Here is a 25,372-nt window from a genome sequence, read left to right as displayed (position 1 = left end):
ACACCTTAATTATCTCGTTTCAGTCACTTTTTTATTTATTTATTTATTTTTTTTATACATGAGGTCACCTTAGGGGCTCTATATCTTTGCATTATTTGAGGAAGTTCTGCTTTTTTATTTCAGCTATTTCTAATTGTATAACTGTCTAATTGACATTAGTTTTCATTGGGATTTAAGATAAATGTTGTTCATAGTTTATAAAATAAAAACACAATGTTCATTTTACTCAAACATAAACCTATAAATCGCAAAATCAGAGAAACTGATTCAGAAACTGAAGTGGTCTCTTATTTTTGTCCAGAGCTGTAGCTTTACAGTAGTACAGTATATTCTCTTTATTGTGAAATACATTAACCCTGGTTGTACCTTAATACTGTATTCGCTGAGATTCTTAATTTATTTCAATCTGACAAGATGATGTATAATATGCTTTGTAAATTCTAAGCACGTCTTACCCAAAAACCCAATTATTTAAAATACAGCTACCATCCTTATTCTGGAACCACTAATGCCTCATTGGCCTTCAAATCAGAGGATCTAATCCAAGCAGAAGACTGAGCTGCTAACTTGGACTAAAGGAGCTCAGTGATGTGTTCTGTTGGAGAGCGCTGGCTGTGTTTGCTGAGCTGATGATTGTGCTTGTGTAAATTAATCCAGCTGTTCGTACAGCACTGCCGCCCCTGTAAAGTGCAGGTTTTCCTGTAGCTCTTGACATGCTATGCTGTTTCTCTCCCCTTAAGCATTCTGAGATGTGCACTGTGTATTTTTCTCATTACAGCGCAAGTTTGGAGGAGAGAAAGCACAACCAGGAGCCTATCTCCCGGTCTGCCTCTTTCAGCTTCCTGTGCTGAAATCAGTCACCACGGAATAATTGCTGCCCCCAACAACTAGCACCCCCTCTTTATCTTGTCCAGGCTCTCATCTGCGCCTCTCCAGCCTTCAGTTGTGTGTGTGTCGCGGGTTGCGTCTGATATTGTTGCTGGCTTGTGCTGCTAGACTGTGTGTGTATGTGAGTTAAGGCTGTCGCCGTGCTCCAAGATGACCTAAACCTTCCATTAGTCCAGCACCAAAATAGAACACTGTCTTTAATGAGTCACCTTTTTGTGGCATACTGCAGGTTTTATTGGGACACCATGTCCCTGCGTCACCGAGTTGCTTCAGTTACGGTAATGGAAGGAGGAAAATGGCCATCTTTTCCTTACAAACCTTTCCATAGCAAAATGTTTTTTTAGGATGATCTTGCTTTTCTTCTGTCACATGCTCTTAAAAACAACAGTTCCTAGATTGCTCTTGGATTGCATGTATGGTTCTAAGAAAATCTTTAACTGGTGTGCAGTACCATGCCAAAGTCCAGAGGCCTTTTTTTGTTCATTTGTTTAAGTTCTAATCAAGTTCTGTACATGTTAGTAGATAAACAGTGGCACTGGAAAGTTTGTGACTCTAATAATTTTCTGTTTCGGCATAAATATGACCTAAAACAGCATCAGATTTTCTAAAAGTCCTAAAAGTAGAACAAATTAGCCAAAAAATAATACTTAGTCATTTATTTATTATGAAAAAGGATCCAATATGACATGTTTGTGAGTAAACTTTTGTTTTCAGTATTTGTGTAACCCCTTTTGCAGCAATAATTGCAACTAAACATTTTGGGTAACGGTAGATCAGTTCTGCACACCGGCTTGGAGAAATTTCAGCCTATTCCTCTGTACTGAACAGCTTCAACTCTGGGATGTTGGTCGGTTTCCTCACATTAACTGCTCACTTCAAGTCCTTCCCAAACATTTCCATTAGATCAAGGTCAAGATTTTGACTTCACTCTTCCAATACTTTAACTTTATTTTTCTTGATCCATTCTTTGAAAGTAGAATGACGTGTGCTCAGGGTCATTGTCTTGCTGCATGATCCACCTTCTCTTGAGATTCTGTACATTTAATGTACAGATGTTCAAACATTTCCCTGTAGAATTCTCTGATATAATTTAGAATTCATTGTTCCGTCAAAGAAGGCAAGCCGCCCTGGCCTACATGCAGCAACACAGGCCCAATCCATGTTTCACAAATGGCATAAGGTGTTTTTCTTTCTGTAAGCACAATGCTTTTCATTTAAACTAAAAAGGTATATTTTGGTCTCACCTGTCCATAAAACATTGGGTTGTCCACATGATTTTTTTGGCAAACTACAGATGAACAGCAATGTTCTTTTTGGAGCGCAATAACTTTTTCCGTGCACACCATTTTTGTTCAGTGTGCTCCTGATGGCGGACTCATGAACATTAACTCTAAACAATGTGAGAGAGGCCTTCAGTTGCTTAGAAGCTACCCTTGTGTCATTTTTTCAAATTTGTTAAACCTGGTTCACATTATCTACTTCTATGATTTGTGTAAAATCTGGTAATGTTTTAGGTCAAATTTACGCAGAAATATAGACATTTCTAAAGACTTCCCAAATTTCCAAGCATCTGTATCTGAGGCGATTCAGATGGTCCATGTGCACTATGTGCATTTTCTTACAGGAGCACACAACACAAACCTAATTGGTAAAATATTTATTTGTTTAGAGTTTCTTAAATTAAATAATAAAAATATATAGAAAATACAGAGAAATTGGGACCTCTAAAATGATCTGATTAAGAAAAAATCTTAACTGAGAGCCAGAAAAAACTCAAGATCTCCTATCTCCTCTGATTTGAAAGTTTAAGAATTCAAGAATTTTTATCCATCCTTACACTGTAATCCAAAAACTAAGCACTGCCTGTAGAGCTGTTCAGTGAATACATTTAAAATGAAGGAACCTCAGCAAATCCATCGCTGTACAATGAACAGAACTCAAACAATGGACTCCAGGAGTCCAGGCCTCAACATCATTGAGTTCTGGTATGAGGGCAATTGTGAGTAAAGGCTAATCTTTAAAGCAGCATTATGCGAAAATTAACATTTCTTGCCTGTGGGCCCCATCTATTGTTGGGAAGTGTAATTCACATTTTAAGCCACCCCTAGTTAACCCACTTTTCTAGGAAAGCTGAGGGTTACAGAATCATCACTGACAATAAAAGAAGAATGAAGAATAATGTGGTAAAGCAATACTACAGGATTTCCGCACAAATATGACGTTACTTAATTCTAATTCTAACTGTTATTCTGCCTGAAGCTGCCTGAAGTACCAAAGTTGCATAGCTCAGTGTTTTGCCATGTTGATTGCAGAGTACCAACCGATTCTACTTTTTAAAAAAAATAATTTTATTTATTTTTTTTTTTTCCATTTTCTTCCCAATTTACACAGCCAATTACCCAACCTGCTCATTAGGACTCCCCCTATCACTAGTAATGCCCCAACACCAGGAGGCTGAAGACTAGCACATTTCTCCTCTGACACATGTAAAGTCAGCCACTGCCTCTTTTCAATCTGCTGCTGATGTAGCATTGCTAAGTAGCATCACAGCGCACTCGGAGGAAAGCGCAGCAACTCGGTTCTGATACATCAGCTCACAGATGCCTTATGCTGATCGACATCACCCTTTGGAGTGATGTGGGAAGATAGCAAGCTACATGAATAGGATTTGAACCGACGATCTCCTGATCATAGTGGCAGCCACTTAGAGACCCCCAATTCTACTTTTTAAGTAGAAAATTTTACAGGATGTTGTTTTGAAAAGCCATGTGCAGTATTTAACGCTTATTCTTGCCACCATAGTGGTTCTTTTATTATAAATAAAACTCCAAATAAACATTTTCTTTTATAGCAAGCCTTTATTTTGAAAAATAGAGTAATAAATTACGTTGAATCCTATGAATGTCACGTTTGTGATTTGAGCATAAACCCCAGCCGTATCGTAAGATGTTTGTTATTCATGTATGGAAGAGACATGAAGCATGTAGAAACAAACAGTCAGCGTGTGATCAGAGTTTATATATGTGCATGCCCGCACAACAGCGTGGAGTCAATGTGTGTGTGCATTATGTTTTGTACTGTATGTAGTATAGGGTTTGTGAGTGTGTGTGATCCAGATAGTGTGGGAGAGCGAGGTTCTGCACGCTCATTGGAGGCTGAATAATGAGGTGCATGGTAAAAGATGGAGGTCATATTGGGATCCCTGCCCTCATTCATCAGAGCTGGCGCGCCACGACAGAAAGCCTCTTCTGAAACATTAAAAACTCCTTCCAGGGCCACACACAGACACACACACACACACACACTCACACTCACGCTCACACACTCTTGCTTACTCTTTGCCAAACCTGCAGAGCCAGCAAACTCTATAATTTGCCCAGTAGGGGAAGTTAAAGGAAAAAAAAATCAGTTATACGCTTTTCCCTCCTGCACGGCATCCAGATTATATGCATCTGCATCTTTCACCAGGTATCTCTGATTATTCCACATTTCTGCTTAAATACCTTAAGCTTTCAGGCTGTGATTTATATGTGGTTTATCTAAACACCCCTTCTACCCAATGCATTCATGTATGCACCTACACAACTTCTACTGCAACTAGAATAGTACCAATTTCTCATTCATCAGAGCTGAATTACTCAATTCAGCTCTGTTCCTACCAGGTTTCATCCCACATCTCAGCATGTCTCAGTATGTCTCAGCATGTCTCAGCATGTCTCAGCGATGTGTCATCGTGGAGGAGTTCTCATCAATAAAACTAAAACTCAACCCCAGCAAGACTGACCTTCTGTTCATCCCAGGAACAACAGGACGTACAGTCTCAATCTCTCCATCTCTTTTGAGAACTTACTGATCACTCCATCGGCAGAAGCACAAAGTTATCATTCAGAAGTACCAGTTATCATTCTCGAGCCATGTTGCAAATCTGATCCAGTCGCGCAGATTTCTCCTGTATAACATCCAAAGAATTCGACTGTTTCTCTCTCAGGAAGCCACTTAGGTGCTTGTGCGGTCTCTCTCTTGTCATCTCAAGACTCAAGACTACTGCAACTCTCTACTGGAAGGTCTTCCACTGCGAGACACCAAAAACCCTGCAACTAGTTTAGAATCAGCGGCAGCACGACTCATCTTCAATCTTCCGAAGTTTAGTCATGTGACTCCTTTGCTGCGTTCCCTCCACTGGCTTCCTGTTGCCACCTACATTAAATTCAAAACCCCTACGCTGGCCTACAAAGCAAAAAACGGACCAGCTCCTTCATACTTGATGGTACTAATGGTCAAAGCCAGATCTGTTCCAAGAGCTCTTAGAGCTTCCAGTACGGCTCAGCTCGAGCCACCATCACTCAAAACCCACAGAAATCCACAAACATCCTGACTCTTCTCTGTGCTGCAGGACCAATGTGGTGGAATGAACAAGTCACTCGTGGCCTTCAAACGCAGACTAAAGACTCATCTTTTCAAAGAGTTTTTAAACTAATTATAAAAAAACTCCTAGGGTTCTAAACATTATAAAGCTCTATGTATCTCTTGATCCTAGTCTACAAACTAGCTCTGGATATTTTGAAGTAAACAACAAATCACTGTTCTAAGTCGCTCTGGATAAGGGTGTCTGTAAATACCTTAAATGTACAGGGGTCGGAAAATAGACAGTTCTGGTGGAAACAGTTGAGTTGAGGCACACATTGAGTTCTGCTGTGATTTGATCAGCTGTGGTTTTATGTTTTTTGGATACAATCTGGGTTAGCACCAGAACATCCCTTTCAGACAGCTTCCTCTTACAGCGTCCACAGTTAATCCTGTTGGATGTGGTTGGTCCTTCTTGGTGGTATGCTGACATTACCCTGGATACCGTGGCTTTTGATACATCACAAAGACTTGCTGTCTTGGTCACAGATGCGCCAGCAAGACGTGCACCAACAATTTGTCCTCTTGTGAACTCTGGTATGTCACCCATTATGTGCATTGCAATATTTTGAGCAAAACTGTGCTCTTATGCTGCTAATTAAACCTTCACACTATGCTCTTACTGGTGCAATGTGCAATTAATGAAGATTCACCACCAGGCTGCTCCAATTTAGCCATGAAACCTTCCACACTAAAATGACAGGTGCTTCAGTTTCATTGTCCAACCCCTGTAAATGTAAATACCAGGTGTAGGTTAGAGGGGTAAAAAGCCCTTTAGGATTAAGTTGTAGAGCAGTCAAACAGTTTTCTTTGCACAAATAGTGCTCTATCCAATACTTTTGAAATGAGTTGGGAGTTGGGGTGAGTTGGGAAAAAGAGGTGGGGTGGGGATCTTGTTGCTGAATGCAGTCAAATCCTCACAGCAATGCTCCACAATCTAGCAGAAGGTCTTCCCAATTTTAATCCAGTTTTCTCCACAATTTAGCTAAACTGCCAATTAACCCTCCCACTCACTAGGACTCCCTCATCTCTTGCAAAGCTCCCGACATTAGGAGGCTGAGCACAATAATCACAATATAATCACAATATAATCACAATGGGAGAAATGGTTGGAGGGGGAGAGGAGTATGTATCTGATAAATGGACCAATATAAGTGCTTGTCTCATCTGCCACCCTACAAAATAAAATTCATAAAAAATATCTAATCTAATGTAATCTGCTTCCTAAAAGTTGAATCAGTCACAGGCCTGTAACAATAATTACCTTATAGTCGTATCGAACAATATATGAAAATGACCTCAGTAGATTTCGCTGATCTTTATTTCGTCCATTATGTTTTTCTTAGCGAGAAGAACCCATTAACGTGAATAAACTGGTAGATCAGCTCTGTTTAAGAACAGTTATTTGTGTTTCAATTATTTAGAATATTTAAAGTATTTATAGTCCAGTTCCAATGTCTGAATATTCTTGCTTATTAAAGGATCATAACTGTTTAAAAAGGTGTTATTGCATTTTTCTTTTTTGCTATTATGTCAAAATGTATACTACGTTTTTATCAGCTTATTAAAAGGTCATTCATATTTAAAATTAAATACAAATAGCAACAGTGGCTGAGCTTTCTGTCCATAGACTCTGTTACTTCCCCATGTTTGCCTCTATAGGCAGTGATGGTTATAATCACTGAAAAGAAAGCACATATTTTGTAGGAAAAATGATAAATCAGCCTTTAGTCTGTGACCATCAAGTAAATATAAGTAAGTATATATTACTGAGTAATTTTGGTTTATTATTTAAGAAAGGTATGTGTATGTAACTAAATAATCTCATGTAGTTACAGAGGTCTTTCTAAGTAATAAAAGGTGTTTTATCACCACTATCCTCACTGTAAAATCGTTTTATCAGTATAATTTATCGTAATACTTTTTAGGGATAATTTATAATCCAAACAAAAATAACTTCAATGACAGGTCTAAGCAGTTATATGTAATTAAATTGTTTAATAATAAATTGTGGAGCTGTTCTGCAACCTGTGCTGTCAGGTTGGTGTTACCTGTTCCTGCTGTCAGTGTAACGCTGTGGGTAACGTGTGAATGAATCAGTTAAATTTTGTCCTTACCCCCCAAGATCCTGTCTCATCCGTCTTCCCAACTGACTTTGGAAATTTTCCTGGAAGATTAATGGAACATGCTATGGTGGCTAATTGGCTGCTAATGTAGATTAATGCTGTGCGGGGAATAAAAAGGCCATGCATGGGGTTTCGGAGGAACTGGTAAAACGCTGGTGAAGAAATTCCCCTTTTATTGCCTCAGTCCTTGACTTCGCTGTCCTGCGTTATGAATGGCAGCTCGCCACAAAAATTAGCATATTGCGTGAAATATGCTGATTTTCTTGTGATGTATTCTGGATACGATGAATCATTTATTTGATTCCTAATGAAACTCCTCCTACTAGTGTATTCCACCTTCTGGGTAATTGAGATATGCTTTGATCATATGGAATTCCCGTAAAGGAGTCATTTAAAATGCGCATATAAATACTGTGCTGTAAATCCATGTGTATAGATCAAATGGAGATAAAAGGGTTTAGAAAGAGATACAAATCTTGTATCTCCATTTTTGTGTATTTGATTTTTTTTTTATATAGTGTAAATTTGTTAGTTACATTGTTCTTTAAATTGTGCAAAAAACAACTTGATGCGTGAACCAATGTGGAATGACAATATTTAAAAGTTTTTTTCTTCTTCTCCTGTAAAGTTGCAATTTTGGAGATAATTATATTTTGCTGTGATAAGATAAGATGAGATAAGATCAGATAAGATAAGATAAGATAATCCTTTATTAATCCCACAATGGGGAAAATTGTGATGTTACAGCATCACAGAGGAAAGGACAGAGAAACAGGTCAGGAAAATATATAAACAAATAACAATAAATCTATATACAACAAAAATAGTAATATATATATATATATATATATATATATATATATATATATATATATATATATATATACATCTAGTGCAGCTAAAATAAGGTCAGAGGAGCTATGATTATGGTAGGTTGTGACCAGTATTATTGAACAGAGACTAACAGTGAATAAGTAGCAAAGAATCAGTAGATGAAAAGGTGAGAAATATTGCACATGATGATAGTTAATATAAACATATTTTTATTACATAGAAAGACCTCTCCAACTAGATACCTTTCTTAAATGATAAAACAAAAAAGGTATATACGTATTTATACTGTATGTACTTAGTAATTCACACTTGCTAATATTTACTTGATAAAAAAATTCACAAGCAAATCAACTTTCTCAGGAACTGCACAGAAAAACTAGTTTACATTTGAGGGTCACAGACTAAATGCTTATTTATACTTTCTTTACATACACGTTTGAATATTGTTAATTATCAATAATTATTTGCCCTTTAAAATTGTATAAATGCATAATAATGCCATTATATGATTATTAATATTAGTGGCATTAAATGATTTTAAAATGACAATAGTATTGTTTATCAAAAGGAAAATCCATGACAGGCCTCTCTCCAATAATTGGACTAATAATTCAGACCAGTATTTGAAGTATGTTTGCGCTCTGACAGAAAGTATAGGTAGTGCTGGACTACTGCATAAAATATCTTGGTTTTTAATCACATCACTGAATAAATATAATCAGATAATCTTCTTAATACCAATCTGCATATCGTCGCTGTCCAATGAAAAACACTTATCTCCAAAACAGCAACTTTACAGGAGAGGGAAAAAACCTTGTAAACTTTCAATGGAAGTCAATGTAAAAACAGTTTATTTCAGGTAATTTTGAAGAGTTTCTATTGGTCCGTTCATCAAGAAATTTTGACACAGTGTAAAAGACAGTTTGTCTGTTCAAATTATGTACTAAACTGAAAATCGACAAAAATGGAGATAAGTGTTTTTCATAGGACAGCGACGATATGCATTTAATTGTACTATTTTACATGCACATTTTCCTGCATACACTGACTGATTTGACTGATTTCTGATATTTGCATAAAAAAGAGCAGCAACTGCTGAAGTTTCCATATTTGTGAATTCATCCAAATAGTCACAGTTGCCTGGAAGATCGACAGAAATCTTAAAATATATGCAATGATTGTAGTCAATTTAATAAATATGATGTGAAATATGAAGCAATAATGAATTCTCTGAGCGTAAGTACTGCATAAATCATGTGACTGTGCTCTGTTTTTACACTTTTCTCCACAGTTCTTATCTAGAGAAGAGCCTGCAGATGTTAATGGACCGAGTGGATGATATGAGCCAGGACATCGTCAAATACAACAACTACAGCCGCAGCCTGAGCAAACAGCAGCAGCAGAAACACCAGGTACTTCCTCCCTGCGGCTCACCGGAGCAGCTTACAGAAATGTGCTGTTGCAGGAAAGGATAGAGTTTGGGATTCTCCTGTTTTGAGCTTCTTGTAGCTTATTTGAGCATAGTGTGCAGAGGTCACCAACTTTCTGCAGAGTCTAGCACTACAGACCTCCAAACTTCACGTGTCCTTCAGGTTAGCTCAGGGACAGTAGAGCGTAGAGAGCTTTATGAAATGGAGAGTTTCCATGGCCGAGGAGCTCCTTCCAAGCATTGCATCAACAAACACAATGCAGGCAAGCTGATACTTTTGGCAATATAATGTTTATCATGATATCAATATGTTGTCCCACCCTTAATTATTATACATATCAAAACACAGCCCTAACCATATGTTTATGAGGGTTATCTTCAGTGTAAGTGTGCCTCTGCGACATTTCTTCAAATTTGACGTTGTGTTTTCTTTATTGCCAGCACAGATTTAACAACCAACCTTGATATTTTCATCTTTAGCTGATACAAACTCCAATAATGAGTGTATTTCCAGCTATCGCTGTGTGGTGTTACATGTTTGTCGCATAGGCCAGACATCACTCCGCGAGACGCAAGAAGAAAGTAAAAAATATACCGTAATGAATCTGCAGTAATGTTCTGTGTTTACTGACTGTTAAAAATACACTGTTAAAAATGTTGTGTTTACGGTTTAAGACAAACGTGTGATTGGAGAAAGAGGGGTGCTCGCTGTGTGTGTGAGGGGGAGAGAGAGGGAGGGTCGCTGTGTGTGTGTTTTTGTGTTTGAGGGGAAGTGAGAGGGGTGCTCGCTGTGTGTGAGGGGAAGAGAGTGTGGGGTCTGTCTGTATGTGTGTGTGAGGTGGAGAAAGAGAGCGGCTCAATGTATGTGTGTCTGTGTGTGTGTGGGGGGGGAGGGGTGGAGGAAGAGGGGTGCTCGCTGTGTGTGTGAGAGGAAAAGAGCGCAAGGTCGCTGTATGTGTGTGTGTGTGTGTGTGTGTGAGAGAGGTAAAGAGAGAGGGGCGCTTGCAGTGTGTGTGTTTTCAGCCCGAGTGCTAGTTTTAGCCTGTTAGCTTGTTAGCTGGCTAGCCTGTTGTTACTTAGTCTTGTCCATCCATTCAATGCGTCCAACTTTTTAGTAAGGAAAATGATAAAAAAAGTAATGCACCGTGATTGGATAAGTAACTTTATCTGATTACTGGATTGGGAATAGTAACACATTAGATTACTTGTTAGTGAAAGAATAGTCAGGTTATAGTTACGAGTATAGTTATAGTATAGTTACAGTAATGAGTGACTAAGTATACAATTGGAGAGAAATTACATTACATTACATTTGGCAGATGCTTTTGTCCAAAGCGACTTACAATAATGATGTACATAGAGTTAAAAGTTCAAGGTAAAAAAAAAAAAAAAAACATGCAAGACAGGGCCTAAAGGAGGCGAATGGGTAATAGTGGGATAGAGGAGGAAAGGAGGGGAAGAAGAAAATGAGGTTAGAAGTAATTAGTTTGTTAGAGGTGTTAGGAGAGTAAGTGCTCTTTGAGGAGCTCTGGCTTCTTAAAGATGTCTGTGGGATGCTCCTTATCTGGTAGTGGAAGGTAGTTTGTTCCACCATTGAGGAACTCTGTATTAGAATAGTCTGGATTGCTGTTGGAGAACGCAGAAATGCTGTTGGAGGTTGGCTGTTGGCTGCTATTTTTGTGATAAAAACCCTAAAATATGCTGATCCAGGGGTTTTGCTGCATTTTAGTTTGGATCTGTACTATTGAATTGTATCCCAAAACACCCCACAGACTTTATCTAGCGTGAAGCTCATAATGAATATTTATCAGATAGTTGTGTCTGACCCTTGCTCTGTATAAGAGAGCACTGCTAATGGAGTGTGTGTGGCCCTTGAATTACTCCTCTCCTCTCATTTTTGACCTCGTCTACTGTAATCCCAGTAGTTGAGTCTTCCTGAGCTCTTGCTCTTCACTGTGCTCAGCTCAGCCTGAGCAGAATGGCAAGTCGCGGAGTTTCCAAACCCAATTACTGGGTCAGAATGAAGGTCTTCCTATCTTCTCCCGTCCATGTTGGAGTCCGAGGCCTAACCTAACCACCTGCTGTTCCACCCGACCATCTTTTCTTTCTTCGTACCTTTTCTTGCTGTCTGAGTCGGCCTGGCGCGCTGCCCTCCAGCTCCCGCTCGCTCTAACATTGCCTGACGAATTGAATGTTGGGGTAGAAAAATGAATCTTCTCTTCAACGTTCCAGTGCTGTTCTTTGCTGGAGCCAAACCGTGCTTGTTTGATTGAAAATCAATAATTATCACTCAGGTGCACTCTCTCTCTCTCTATCTCTCTCCCAGCTGCTGGGGTGGAGTAGAGGGTGGGTTTGATGGGCTGTGCTGGTTCTCTGAGTATTTTGTCTTTAAAGGCACGGCATACTTGCATTAGTTGTCCTGTTTCAAAAGCCTGCTCACTTTATCTCAGTGCTAATTCAATTAGGCGTCTGGGATGTAGAGGTCCTGGCTGCACCGCATGTTCTGCGTTCTCTCGCGGCTGCGTGAATGATAAGAGGTATCACCGTTTTCACAACAGCTCTTTGATGTTGGCCCACACTGTGCGGGTAACTCTCAGTTATGAAGTGTTTTATGTGTGGATGTGCTAGGTTGTGTATTCATGCTAGTTTGGAGGCTAATTTAAGAAGAGCTCGGCTTCAGCAAGGTTATAACACCAGGGATGGATGATATGGCCCTAAAATTAAATCATGATATTTTAGGGTATTTTTGAGAACATTATGACACAAAACACTGAAAAATGTTTGTTGAATTTTAAGAATAAAGCTCTGGACAAAAATAGAGACTATTTAAAAATAAAGAGTCTCTTTCATTCTACCAAATTGAAATTCTCTGGAATATAAAGGCAAGAGGAAGAGGGATGATCACAAGCCATCAAACCAAGCTGAACTGCTTGATTTTTTGCACCAGGAGTAAAGGCATAAAGTTATCCAAAAGCAATGTGTAAAACTGGTGGAGGAGAATATGCCAAGATGCATGAAAACTGTGATTGAAAACCAGGGTTATTCCACCAAATATTGATTTCTGAACTCTGATAAATTTAAGAATATGAACTTGTTTTCTTTGCATTATTTGAGGTCTGAAAACTCTGCAAATAAACGCTCTAAATGACAATATTTGTATTTGGAATTTGGGAGGAATGTTGTCTGTAGTTTATACAATGTTAACAATGTTAATATTTACTCAAACATATACCTATAAATAGCAAAATCTAATAAACTAATTCAGAAACTGAACTGGTCTCCAGAGCTGTAAAACTACTGCAACAAAATAAAAGTTTGGCACACCCCTGCACTTACTGCACTCTTCTGTTATCAGAGGTGTCCATATCTCTGGTCTTGTGGAGTGAAGGCCAGTTGAGTGCGGAGTCTCTTTCAGAACAGCTCTGTGATATTAGTGAAGTTTGAAGGAGATCGATGAAGTTGCTGTGGATCAGGACCTTTATCAGATTGTTGGCGTGAAGTCAGTGTGGCCTTGGTGCTGGACTAGATGTTCTGAGGTCTGTTATTGATTGAACCAATTGTACAAATGTTTTATCAAATGTCTTATAGTAGGTACAGCATGTGTACATGTTTTATATATGTAGAGTAAGGCTGTGCATTGACATACACTTTTGATTCTAAGCAGTGTATTGTATGACTGTAGTTGGCTGATATATTGATTCATAGCCATTTCATCTTTCCATCATTAACCCTTGTGTGGTGTTCATATTTTTGTTACTCGTTTACTTTGTTACTTCTATTTAATTCAGCAAAATTTAGCAATTTTACAATAAAATGCTTTACACATGCTTGCTTCACCTAAATTGCAAGCAATATAAACAGCTTACATAGTTAATATTTGCCCTTTACCTTTCTTATGTTACATTTCTTTAAAAAGTGCTACTCTTTTTTTTTTTATTAGTTTTTTAATAAAATGTAAAAGAAAATGAATTAAACTCAAGATATGAGTAGAAAATTTGTTTAGTTTTAAATTTACAAATGAAGCAATGCTTATTAGCCCTTGGCCAAACATACTGTATGTAATATAAATGGTTAGGGGTGGGGGGGGGGGGGGGGGGGTTTATCGAAAATGTGTTTTGATATATGTTTCCCACAAAAAAATGAGCCAATGCCAATGAGTTTGAGTTAGAAAAAAATATTTTTTTGGTATCATTTGATGAAAAATGAAAACGGGTCCCACAGGTAATTTTTTTAATTACCTTGATTTCTCTAGTTGAAATACTTGTCAGAAGTGTATGTGTGTGTATGTCTGGTCTGTTAACAATTACAACATATATTACATGCCATATATTTGTGCACCCTTATGTGTGACACACTTGTTAAGAAAAAAATGATTCTGATTTTTAAAATTAATATCAATAGCAAGCACAGCAGATTAACACTGTTATAAAAGCTACACACTAACTACTTTATATTATGACATGAGTCCTATATATTCAGTGTTGCCCAATGAAAAGATAAATAAATAAAATAAAATAAATAAAACAGCTACAAAAATGAAAGAGTTGTACTCACTGTTGTGAGATACTGTAAATGATGTCTTTACTTTTACTCAGACACCTCGCCCTCCCTTTTTCTTACCACCTACAGTCTTTTGTTCCACCTGTCATCCCCTCCTTGTTTCAGACAGAGCGTCCCCTCCCTCTCTCCTGTCCTCCACCCCTCGTTGCATGAAAGGTCCATCCTAAAGGTTCTGTCTCTGCGGGTGATAATTGAATCAGCTCAGGCTGCCTGTAGGTTAATGACAAGAGCTGCAGATATCAAGTTCATATTAACTGTTTGCATTCTCTCCTCTATCTCTTTCTCTCCCCTATCTTTCTCTCTCTCTCTCTCTCTCTCTCTTTCTCTCTATGTCTGCCTGGTTCCTCCAGTACATCCAGAGGCGTCAGCAGGAGAACGCTCAGAGGCAGAGTCGAGGAGAGCCGCCGCTGCCGGAAGAAGACCTGTCCAAACTCTTCAAACCTCCTCAGGCTCCCCCACGCATGGACACTCTGCTCATCGCTGGTCAGTGAAGAAAACGTAGCTTCTAAGTTTAGCATCTACAGCCGTGCTCTCTAACCCTGCTCATAGAGACCTGTCTTCTTGCAAACTTTAGTCCCATCCCTTACCTATCTATTTCAGTTCCTACATCAATGTAAATGTGCCAGAATATGCTGAAAAGTTAACTTTCATCTGTAGTCTCTAAAAAAATTGAATATAATTGAAAAGTAAATTTATTTTAGTAATTCAGTTCAAAATGTGAAACTAATATATATATATAATATTATATAGATGTATAACACACAGAGTGATCTATTTCAAGAGATGATTTATTATTTTTTATTTATTATTAATGATTGTGGCTTACAACCAGTGAAAACCCAAAGATCAGTGTCTCACAAAATTAGCTAGAAAACTAAATCTGCATCTTCATAAAAGTTGTCAGCAGAGGGAAGCATGAAGTGCCGTAAGATTTTCCAGGAAAACACTGCACTGACTTTAGACTCTCAAAACCATCACTGATTTTGGAAACTTCACACTAGACCTCAAGCAGTTTGGACTGTGTGTCTCTCCTCTCTTCCTCCAGACTCTGGTCTCTTGATTTCCAAATTAAATGTAAAATTTACTGATGATCAGTGATGGTTTGGAGAGACGTGTCATCTGCTGGTGTTGATCCACTGTGTTTTATTATCAAGTCTAAAGTCAGTGCAGTGTTTTCCCACAAAATCTTACAGCACTTCATGCTTCCCTCTGCTGACAACTTTTAAGGAGGTTCAGATTTCATTTTCCAGCAGGACTTGGCACACTGCCCACACTGCAAGAAGTAACAATTAATCTTATATAATTGTATCCTAATTTTCTGATACACTGATGTTTGGGTTTTCATTGGCTGTGAGCCATAATTAACAACAATAAAAGGTATCAACTCTTAAAATAGACCACACTGTGTGTAATACATCTATATAATATATGAGCTTCACATTCAGTAACTTTTCACAGATATTCTATTTTTTACAATACATTATATGGTTATCAGTGATTGCAGATTTGTTTTGCTTTTAGCCATGTCTTCAGTTTATATTTAAAATTCCATTCTTAACTCAGTTGGTAAACTGTTCCATTATTGAATGGCTCTAACTGGAGAGCAGTGGTTTCCCAGACTTGCTCGGTCCAGTTGAGACTGTGGAACAACCAGATCTGAAACCGTCAAATCCACATCAATCCAGCATCGGAAGACCAGATTCTGAGAGTCAACAACTTGTTAGATAAGCAGCTCACGTGACAACACTGGATGAGGTCTCAGTTGCAGGTTTGAAGGGAGAACCTGGAGCAACATGGCAGTTTGAAAGTCTTTACCAAGAGGCACCAAAAGAAAGGCAGGCTTGTCTGGGCAATGCAGCACTGCAAGAGGACTACTGAAAAAATTGGGGGTGTTCTAAAACCTTTGACCAGTAGTTTAAGTATGAGAATAGCTTCTTTAAGCACTCAGAGAAGCACATTCCATCCACCAAACCTCTGGAGTGCTCACCTAGTTTTGAAATAAGGAGGAAGTGATTAAGCTCGAATTAGAGTTTTTGCCCATCTATTCCTGTAATGAAATGAATTAGTGGTCAGAACGTGTGTGAAAAATGATGGACTTTAGATTAAAATGCTTCGCTAGCCAAGGTAGAGACCAATGTGCCGCGTGTTGCATCAGTCGTGCAGTTCCAGGTTCAGTGCCATTACTGTTGTTTGCATCACCTACATTTCTTTAATATAACTACATTAGAATGGATTTAGGCATTATGGTCATTAAGGTGCTATGAAGGTTTCATTGATTGAGTTAAATATGTGGGATGAGCCCTCCTCAGCACAGTGAAGAGATGTGTTGAGCAGGCTGTGAGAACTCAGCCGTGTTAATGATTCATTTCCTTATTTAGTCTGAGTAATCTGGGTTTGTAAAGATTTGGACTGATCCGCTCTCCCCCGCTGAGGGGTTGGGGAGGGAGCGACGAGCAGCAATTTATAGTTGTACGTTGAGGAGACCTTGCCTAAAATACAAAGAGAGATTTAGAAGCGTTGTTTTTCTCGCTGATTATTAAAGCACCATGTTCCAGATCAGCTGCTGGGAATGATCTCTGGTCTTCTAATCAGGCTCGCCACACTGTAACCATGAAGGACGAAGTAGGCGAGATGATCTGAGGAATTACCGCTTTAAAGTATAGGCTTTATCTGGCTGTTAATCTTGGTAATGCGTGTTTCTGACAATATTCGCAGCAGAAAAAAAGACGTGCTCTACAGCAAATTGACTGATGCTGGTTTTAATGAGTAGGTGTGAGAGACAGCTGTAGCTAATAGCATCCGAGGCCGTGCTGAAGCTCCGGAGTTGATTACAATCCTGTAGGAAAGTCTTCATAGCCCCCATCTGCCTGTCACCATTGTAATTACACACACTCACGCAAACACACTCACACACACTCCATCAAAGTCAGCCGTCACTGTTTCTCAGCACGGGCACCACAGGGGCATTAGCAGTCACCACATCTTGATTGTCTACATCCAAAATTGAACCCACCCCAAATAAAGTGAAAACTGCCTCTCTCTCTCTCGCGCTCTCTCTTTATCTTTATCTCTCACAGATCTCTTTATCTCTTCAACACTCTCACACTTACATACACTGTTGAACCTTATTTCTCACGGTTGCATGCTCTCTCTCACACTTACACTTTAACAGTCCCACTCTTGCACACACACTCTCACTTTTTATCTTTTTACTTTACTTTTTATCTGTTGAGATCGCATACCCACTCTTTCACACACTTGCACTTTGACACTCTTACATTTTTACGCACTCACCAACAGGTTTAGTCTTACACTAAAGCTATCTTAATCTCGCTAGCATGATCTTTTGTTCTCACACTCTATGAAACTCACACTCATTCTCTCTCTCCCTCAGTCACTGCCTTACTCCCGTCTTTACTCCCATCCTCACTTTCTTATTCGCCCCCTTACGCACTCCCTCACTCACTGCCTTATTCACTCCCTTGCTCCCGTCTTTACTCCCATCCTCACTTTCTTATTCGCCCCCTTACGCACTCCCTCACTCACTCGCTCCCTCATCACATCCTGACTCCCGTCTTTACTCCCATCCTCACTTCCTTATTCGCCCCCTTACGCACTCCCTCACTCACTCATTCACTTACACACTCACTCACTCACTCACTCACTCACTGCCTTACTCCCGTCTTTATTCCCATCCTCACTTCCTTATTCGCCCCCTTACGCACTCACTCACTCCCTTACTCACTGCCTTGCTCCTGTCTTTACTCCCATCCTCACTTCCTTATTCGCCCCCTTACGCACTCCCTCACTCACTCATTCACTCACACACTCACTCACTCACTCACTCACTCACTGCCTTACTCCCGTCTTTATTCCCATCCTCACTTCCTTATTCGCCCCCTGACGCACTCCCTCACTCACTCACTCCCTTACTTGCTCCCTCACTCGCTTTCTTACTCCCTCTCTCACTCACTTCCTTACTACTGCCTTACTGACTCCCTCACTCACTCCCCTACACACTCACTTCCTTGCTCCTTCACTCACTCCCTTACTCACCCCTTACTCCCTCCCTCTCTCAATCTCTTTTACTCTTTTACTACTGCCTAAACTATGCCTTACTCACTCACTCTCACATACTCCCTTACTCACTGCCTTAATCAGGCCTTATTGACCCCCTCACTCCCTTGCTCACTTCTTCACTCCCATACTTACTTACTCCCTCACCTGCTCCCTCACTCACTTCCTTGCTACTTTAAACTCCCTTATTCACTTTCTCACTATTTCACTCACTGCCTTACTCATGCCTTACTCACTTCCTCACTCATTCCCTTACTCCTTTACCCCCCCTACTCACTCACTTCATTTCTTACCCCTTACTCACTCTCTCACTCGCTTCATTACTTGCTTCCTATTTGCTCCCTCCTTTCCTCACTCATTCTCTCAATCACTCCCTCCCTCCCTCAATCCCTTACTCACTTCCTCACTCACTCCCTCACTCGCTCCTCTACTCCCCTACTCACCCCTACTAGTGTAGTAATCTTTTCTGTTTAACGTTTCTATAATCAATTAATCATTAAATGGCAGTGACAAAAATGTATGTGTTCACTTTAACTTGATTTAATTCAAACTAACAAAGAAAAAAACACTTTTAAAAAGTTTAGCCGTGCCTGAACTTTGGATGGCAGTGTTTAAGCTTGAATGTTTAAGATAAATGCAGCTTTAACATTCAGGATGGGCTCAGAGGAGAGACGGAGAGGTTGTGGAGGAGCTGGTCCAGGATCAGTCAGACATGTCAGAGCTGTTTGTTTGTGTGTGTGTGTGTGTGTGTGTGTGTGTGGAGAGAGCAGGGCTGATGTTGAGGGTGATGGAGTGCTTGTGGGAGCTGCAGAGGGCTGCACTTCATTCTTTAGTCTCTTAAGGGCTTTTAGAAGAACTCTCAGACCTGGCCTGGCAAGAAGTGTGCTCTCCTCCGGCCCTGCCAAGCAGAAAGCCAATCACTTAGGAGTGCTGCAGCCAGCCCTCAAAACATAATGGAGGACATTAAGACTGAACCGCTTCACCAGGCAGCCCTGTCATAACTCCTACCTCTACACCTCACACCCTCTCTCACTCTCTCTAACTCACACTCTCACTCTCCCTATTCTCTTTCTCTGGTTTTTATTTGCTCCTTTCTTTTATTGTAGTCCCTCTCTGTCATTCTGTCAGTCTCTCTTTGTCTCCTATTGTCTCTCTTGGTGTGTCTCGCTGTCTTTTTCTCTCTTTGTCCTTTTATGTCTCTATCCCTTTGTCTTTTTTCTTTCGTACTGTCTCTCTTCTGTTTGTCTGTTTCTTTCTTTCTGTTTTCTTTCTCTCCTTGTCTCCTTCCTCTTTCTGTTTCTGTCTTTTTCTGTTTGTCTTCTGTTTTTTTCTCTCTCTCTTTCTACTTTTTTCCCTTAATGCCTCTTTCCCTCTTTCGTCTTCTTTTTCTTTCTGTCTCTCTTCTGTTTGTCGTTTCTCTCTCTGTTTATTTGTCTCTTTCAGTCTCTCTCTGTCTTATTTACTTTCTTTCTATCTTTTTCTGTTTCTTTCTTTCTTTCTTTCTTTCTTTCCATCCTTGTCTTTTTTCTCTTTCTGTTTCTTTCTATGTTTGTCTTCTGTTTCTTTCTCTCTCTCTCTTTCTCTGTGAGTCTCGAGACTCACTATGTCTCTTTCTAACTTTGTCCCTTTTAGTCTCTTTCCCTCTATATTCTGTCCTTTTCTCTCTCCCTCTGTTTGTTCTCTGTTTCTTTATCTATCTGTCTTTTACTCTGCCTCACTCTGTTTCTTTCTGTCTTTGTCTATTTATGTCTCTTTCTCTTTTTTTTGTCTGTTTTTCTCTCTCATTTTTATCTGTCTCACAGTCTCTCTTTGTCTTATGTTTCTTAGTCTTCTGTTTATTTCTGTCCTCTTATTCTGTCTCCCTCTGCCTTTCTTTATGTCTCGGTCTTTGTTTCTCACTCTCTGCTTTGTTATATTTCTTTTTGTTGTTCTATTGTTTGGCCCTCTTTCATTCTTTCTATTTTCTTTTATTTTCTGTCTCTTTGTCTTTTTTCTTCTTCTGTTTCTGTCTTTTCTTATGTCTGTTGGTCAGTGTCTTTCTTTCTCTCTTTTTCTGTCTCCTTTGCCTTTCAAAAACAACAATGACCAAGTATATATTTAAAAAAAACATGCATTTTATTAAATGTTATTAAATATACATTTTAGTGTTATTAATTATACATTTGTACAGTGAGATGTTCTTGCACGTATACACAGTGGATTGAGTGGAAATGTTGGGGTGTGGTGTGTGTTAGCTGCTAATCCCTCATGCTGATACATTTTTTTCAGTGAGATATTTTTCTGTCTATTTAATTTGTTGTGCTACGTATGTTTTCCTTTCTCTACTTCTCCCATCTATTTTTCCATTTCTCCTCTGTCTCTCTACTCTATTATTCTCTTTCATCTCTTCTCTTTCTTTGTCTCTCCTTCAAATACTTATTCTTTTTCTCTGGCTCTTTTTTTTGTTGTTTCTGTCTATCTACAGTATCTCCGTCTAACTTTCTTATGCCCCTCTGTCTCTCCCTTTTTCTCTGGCTCTTTCAGTGATCTGTAAGTTCCCAGAGGTAAATCCAAATCAGACGTTTTCTTCTTTTCTTTTTCTTTAGGGCAAATTAACACATACTGCCAGACAGTGAAAGAGTTCACCGCTCAGAACTTGGGGAAGCTCTTCATGGCAGAGGCTCTCCAAGGCCATGGCAGCTAAAGGACAGGAGACAGGCCTGGCTCTCCTGGGGCGACTCCTGTAATTGCTTAAGAGTAGCGTTTTCCTCTAGCCACCAATGGATGAAGAGTTAGATTTTGTTTTATCATTTTATTGCATTGAAGATTTTGAAGATTTGAAGGATCATTTTAGAAGAAAGAGCTATAATACCCAATAATAAGAGTTGCTGCACAGATATTTGTAGATATATGTACAGATCAGTACATTTGCATCCTGATATGCATCTATAGTTTTACCATTTACACTCTTTGTCCACTCTTTTATCATCTTCAGTTACACTATTGGATCACTTAGTATTTGTATAACTACAGACTGTATACAGTCTGTTTCTCCTCCACAGAGCAGGTATTATTTGGGTGGTGAGTTATTCTCAGCACAGCAGTGCTGCTGGAGTTTTAAACAGATCAGTGTTACTGCTGAACTGAGAATAGCATCCTGTGGGCACTGATAAAGAACTAGAGGGTGAACAACAGAAAGAGCTTTCTGTCTCTGACTTTTATTTTTGTGTACAAGGCAGAAAGTGGAGGACAGTGAGTAATTAAACACAGTGTTTAAAAACTCCAGCAGCACTGCTGTGTCTGATCCACCCATACCAGCACAACACACACTAACACCTCATACACCCCTACAATGTGAATCAGTGTCTCGAATCACCACTTAAAATAGCACTCCGGTGTAAAATGGACTTTTGGTGTAGTAAAACATGATAAAAAATTTAACAGTGTGTCCAAACACTCTTCAGACTGGGTGACGCGGGGCAATATTTGCCCTGATAAATCACTTTTTCCACTGTTATCCAGCTCAAAGTAGCTCCACGCCACCTTGTTAGAGTCCTGAGAGCTCTTATACCTTATTAAAAACCTCTGTTTACATCCCATAATGCTAAGGTTCTTGTGCACTTTTTAAGTTATTAATGCCTTGTTTTAAATCTGAAGGGTGTTTGGACAAACTGTTAAAATGTCTGGATCTCAGAACGCTGTGGGAGAGCGGAGGTGTGCTGTTCATCAAAGGTAAGTACTTTTTGTCATGGTTTACTAAACCAAAAGTCCATTTTACACCAGAGTTCTCCTTCAATTAATAATAGCTGTATTTCTGTGGGGTCCGGTCCATTGAAAAACGGGGTTTAAGGAGGAAAAAATAGTATGCAGTATGCAGAGAAACAGACACAGAACTACAGTCTGTAATTATAGAACTACTTCAGAGGAGCTGATAAGTTGGACAGTAAGTTTTGAAACAGAAATGTGGTCGTAGTATTCTCATATGACTGTGTATATTGCTTTTATTTATTACAATAAACCATGTATTAGCAGTATTATACAATATCAGTCGCTGTTACTTTCATTAGGATTTCTAATGGGATGCTGAAGGTTTGATAATTAAATGGATTTTGCCCACCTTTCATTGTTGTGCCATGTGACTTATTTAATTATTATTAATATTATATATTTTTTTACTTTGCTTAAGTACGTAAAAAATCTATAGGTCAGATCTTTATGTGTCTCATCATGTTTCTAGTTCAGGACTGTGAGGAAAAGAGGAGAGAAAAGAAGGAAATCTCAGAGAATATGGTCTGTTTTCTAACCTGCAGCTATTTCCACTCGTTTTCTTAACTTGCGCTTTTGCTGTACTTGACAAATCTACTTATATTTGAGCCTGTAGCTCAAATTCCCACAAATTATTCTTCTCCCCTTTTTCCTTTGGCGTTAACTTTCATCCCATTTCATTCACGAGAGCGTAGATTTCAGCCATTTTTACAATTACCCCATCCGCCTGGAGAAAGGGCCGTTATGCATTTGCCCATCTGTGAAGCCTGTATTGAAGCCCTCTTTGGCCTTGATTGGTTGGAAGTCCCACTCTCATCGCATGAAATAGAAAAGGGGTCGTTTACAGCATGCAGACGCATGCGGCGTAGGGTTTACCAAGAGCACTCACTCGAATCAGAGCTGATGTGCTTGTAATTAAGGTATATTGCTGTGAAGGAGCCCTCTTGCTCCTGTCAAGCCCAGCGTGTAGCGATGGGAATTCATTTCTGCCCACTGCTTATAGAAGAGTTAAGGACTGAATTTGTACTGGTTTTCCCCCACCCACGATCTACATGCTCCCGCATCATTAGTCCAGCTCGAATGTGCTTTTAATTTATTCCCGCTTGACTAGGAACTATTAAAGATGGAGGGTTTTATTGTCATGGCTTACGCTTTTTTAATCACCCCGACAGATGATTCCACAACATTTCCCATCCTGATAGCGGCTGGGTGCATTTCGTTCTGTGTGAAGCAGCTGCCTTTGTGCCTCTACAAAACAAAAAATATAGATACTAAATAGAATACTAATAAAAAAAACCCACCTTTCCAGAGGGCTATGTCCTTTTTCCAGGAATCACATCCTTTGTTGCTCTCCACAGGTGAACGGTAATCACAGCGCAGACCACATAACCTTGTAATTATACATTATGTCCTGTGGTGATGGAAAGAAAATTGCGAAGCTTTTATGTTTTGGAAGATGAAAAGGAAAGCATTTAGCAATGGTGATGGCCGTGTTCTCATCCACTGGGCTCTGCTACGTTTCAGGCAGTGTGTGTATGAACTTCTGATCATCCCCTAAAACTTTTTTATAATTGAACTCGTTTTAGGGTTGTTAATTTTCAAATAAATGGACAATTATCTACCCTGAAAAAGCTATTTAAAAAGACCTGCTCTTCACATATAATTCTTCAGAAATCATAATCTTTCCCCTGTCGTTTTATCTTTCTCAAGTGTCTTGTGTTGCAGTGAAAAGATTTGGAGGAGCTTCTTTTTTCTTCTTCTTTCACTTTTCGTCTTTTCAAGAGTCAAGTCAAGAGGCTTTTATTGTCATTACATCTGAGTACAGGTACACAGTGTGATGAAATTACGTTCCTCCGGAACCATGGTGCAACATAGAACCACAAGCAATAGACAACATAAAGTGCAGGAGTGATGACAGTGCAACATAAAATTATAAAATTATAACACTAAATAACAATAAATACAATAAATACAAAAGACGAGACAATTTAAAGACAGGACAGTGCAGTACCGATACGGTATAATAAAGTGTATAGTTGGGATAAGGTGCAGAGATGTGTGACATACTGTAACATATAGAACATATATAATCACAGCAGTTACTGAGGTAGAGTTTATAGTTTTTAAGAGTGCAGCAAATAAAGTCATGTCAGCCTCTGTGTGCGTGTGTGGGTGAAGTTCAGTTCTTTGTGAGTGTAAAGGGGGGGCGGGTGTACAGTTTAGTTTTGTGTAAAGGGGGGGGTGTACAGTTTAGTTTTGTGCAAGTGTGTTGGGTGAGTGGTGGGTGGGGTGGGGGTTCAGTTCTGTCTCTGTGCGTTGAGAAGTCTGACTGCCTGGTGGATGAAGCTGTTGCAGAGTCTAGTAGTGGAGGCTCGGATGCTCCTGTATCTTCTGCCGGACGGCATCAGAGCGAAGAGTCCGTGTGAGAGATGGGTGGGGTCGTCCACAATGCTGGTGGCTTTGCGGATGCAGCGTGTGGTGTAGATCTCAGTGATGGAGGGAAGAGAGACTCCGATGATTTTCTCAGCTGTCCGCACTATCCGCTGTAGGGTCTTGCGGTCTGAGGTGTTGCAATTCCCAAACCAGACGGTAATGCAGGTGCTCAGGATGCTTTCTACAGTGCCTCTGTAGAACATGGTGAGGATGGGGGGTGGGAGATGTGCTTTCCTCAGTCTCCGCAGGAAGTAGAGGCGCTGCTGGGCTTTCTTGGTTATGGAGCTGGTGTTGAGGGACCAGGTGAGGTTCTCTGCAATGTGAACACCGAGGAACTTGGTGTTATCCACAATTTCCACAGCAGAGCCGTTGATGTTCAGCGGGTGGTGGACACCTGGAGCTCTCCTGAAGTCAACAACCATCTCCTTGGTTTTATCCACGTTAAGAGATAGGTTGTTGGTTCTGCACCAGTCCGTCAGCCACTGCACCTCCTCTCTGTATGCTGACTCATCGTTCTTGCTGATGAGGCCAACTACAGTTGTGTCATCAGCGAACTTGATGATGTGGTTTGAGCTGTACTTTGCAGTACAGTCATGAGTCAGCAGAGTGAACAGCAGTGGGCTGAGCACACAGCCCTGGGGGGTGCCGGTGCTCAGTAGTGGTGCTGGAGGCGTTGTTTCCAATCCTGACTGATTGTGGTCTCTCAGTCAGGAAGTCTAAAACCCAGTTGCAGAGGGAGGAGTTCAGGCCCAGCAAGCTCAGTTTTCCTATCAGATGCTGAGGGATGATGGTGTTGAATGCTGAACTGAAGTCGATGAACAGCATTCGAACATAGCAGTCTTTGTTGTCCAGGTGGGTGAGAGCCAGGTGGAGCGCA

At 39.8% G+C, this 25,372-nt stretch overlaps 1 protein-coding gene across 1 annotated transcript in view; it reads left to right on the top strand.

Moving 5' to 3' along the window:
- The window catches only part of eif3hb (eukaryotic translation initiation factor 3, subunit H, b), a 111,311-nt gene extending 88,893 nt beyond the window's left edge, over positions 1–22,418 (top strand). Inside the window, exons 6-8 of the mRNA XM_022683322.2 lie at positions 9,544–9,664; positions 14,592–14,724; positions 20,904–22,418. Of these exons, the coding sequence (XP_022539043.2) occupies positions 9,544–9,664; positions 14,592–14,724; positions 20,904–21,001 (352 nt within the window). The 3' untranslated portion in view covers positions 21,002–22,418. The remainder of the gene's footprint in view (positions 1–9,543; positions 9,665–14,591; positions 14,725–20,903) is intronic.
- The last annotated feature ends 2,954 nt before the right edge of the window (positions 22,419–25,372 follow it).

Source organism: Astyanax mexicanus, chromosome 3 (assembly GCF_023375975.1).
Source record: "Astyanax mexicanus isolate ESR-SI-001 chromosome 3, AstMex3_surface, whole genome shotgun sequence".
Taxonomy (NCBI): Eukaryota; Metazoa; Chordata; class Actinopteri; order Characiformes; family Acestrorhamphidae; genus Astyanax; species Astyanax mexicanus.
This window is presented reverse-complemented; position numbering and strand designations above follow the sequence as displayed.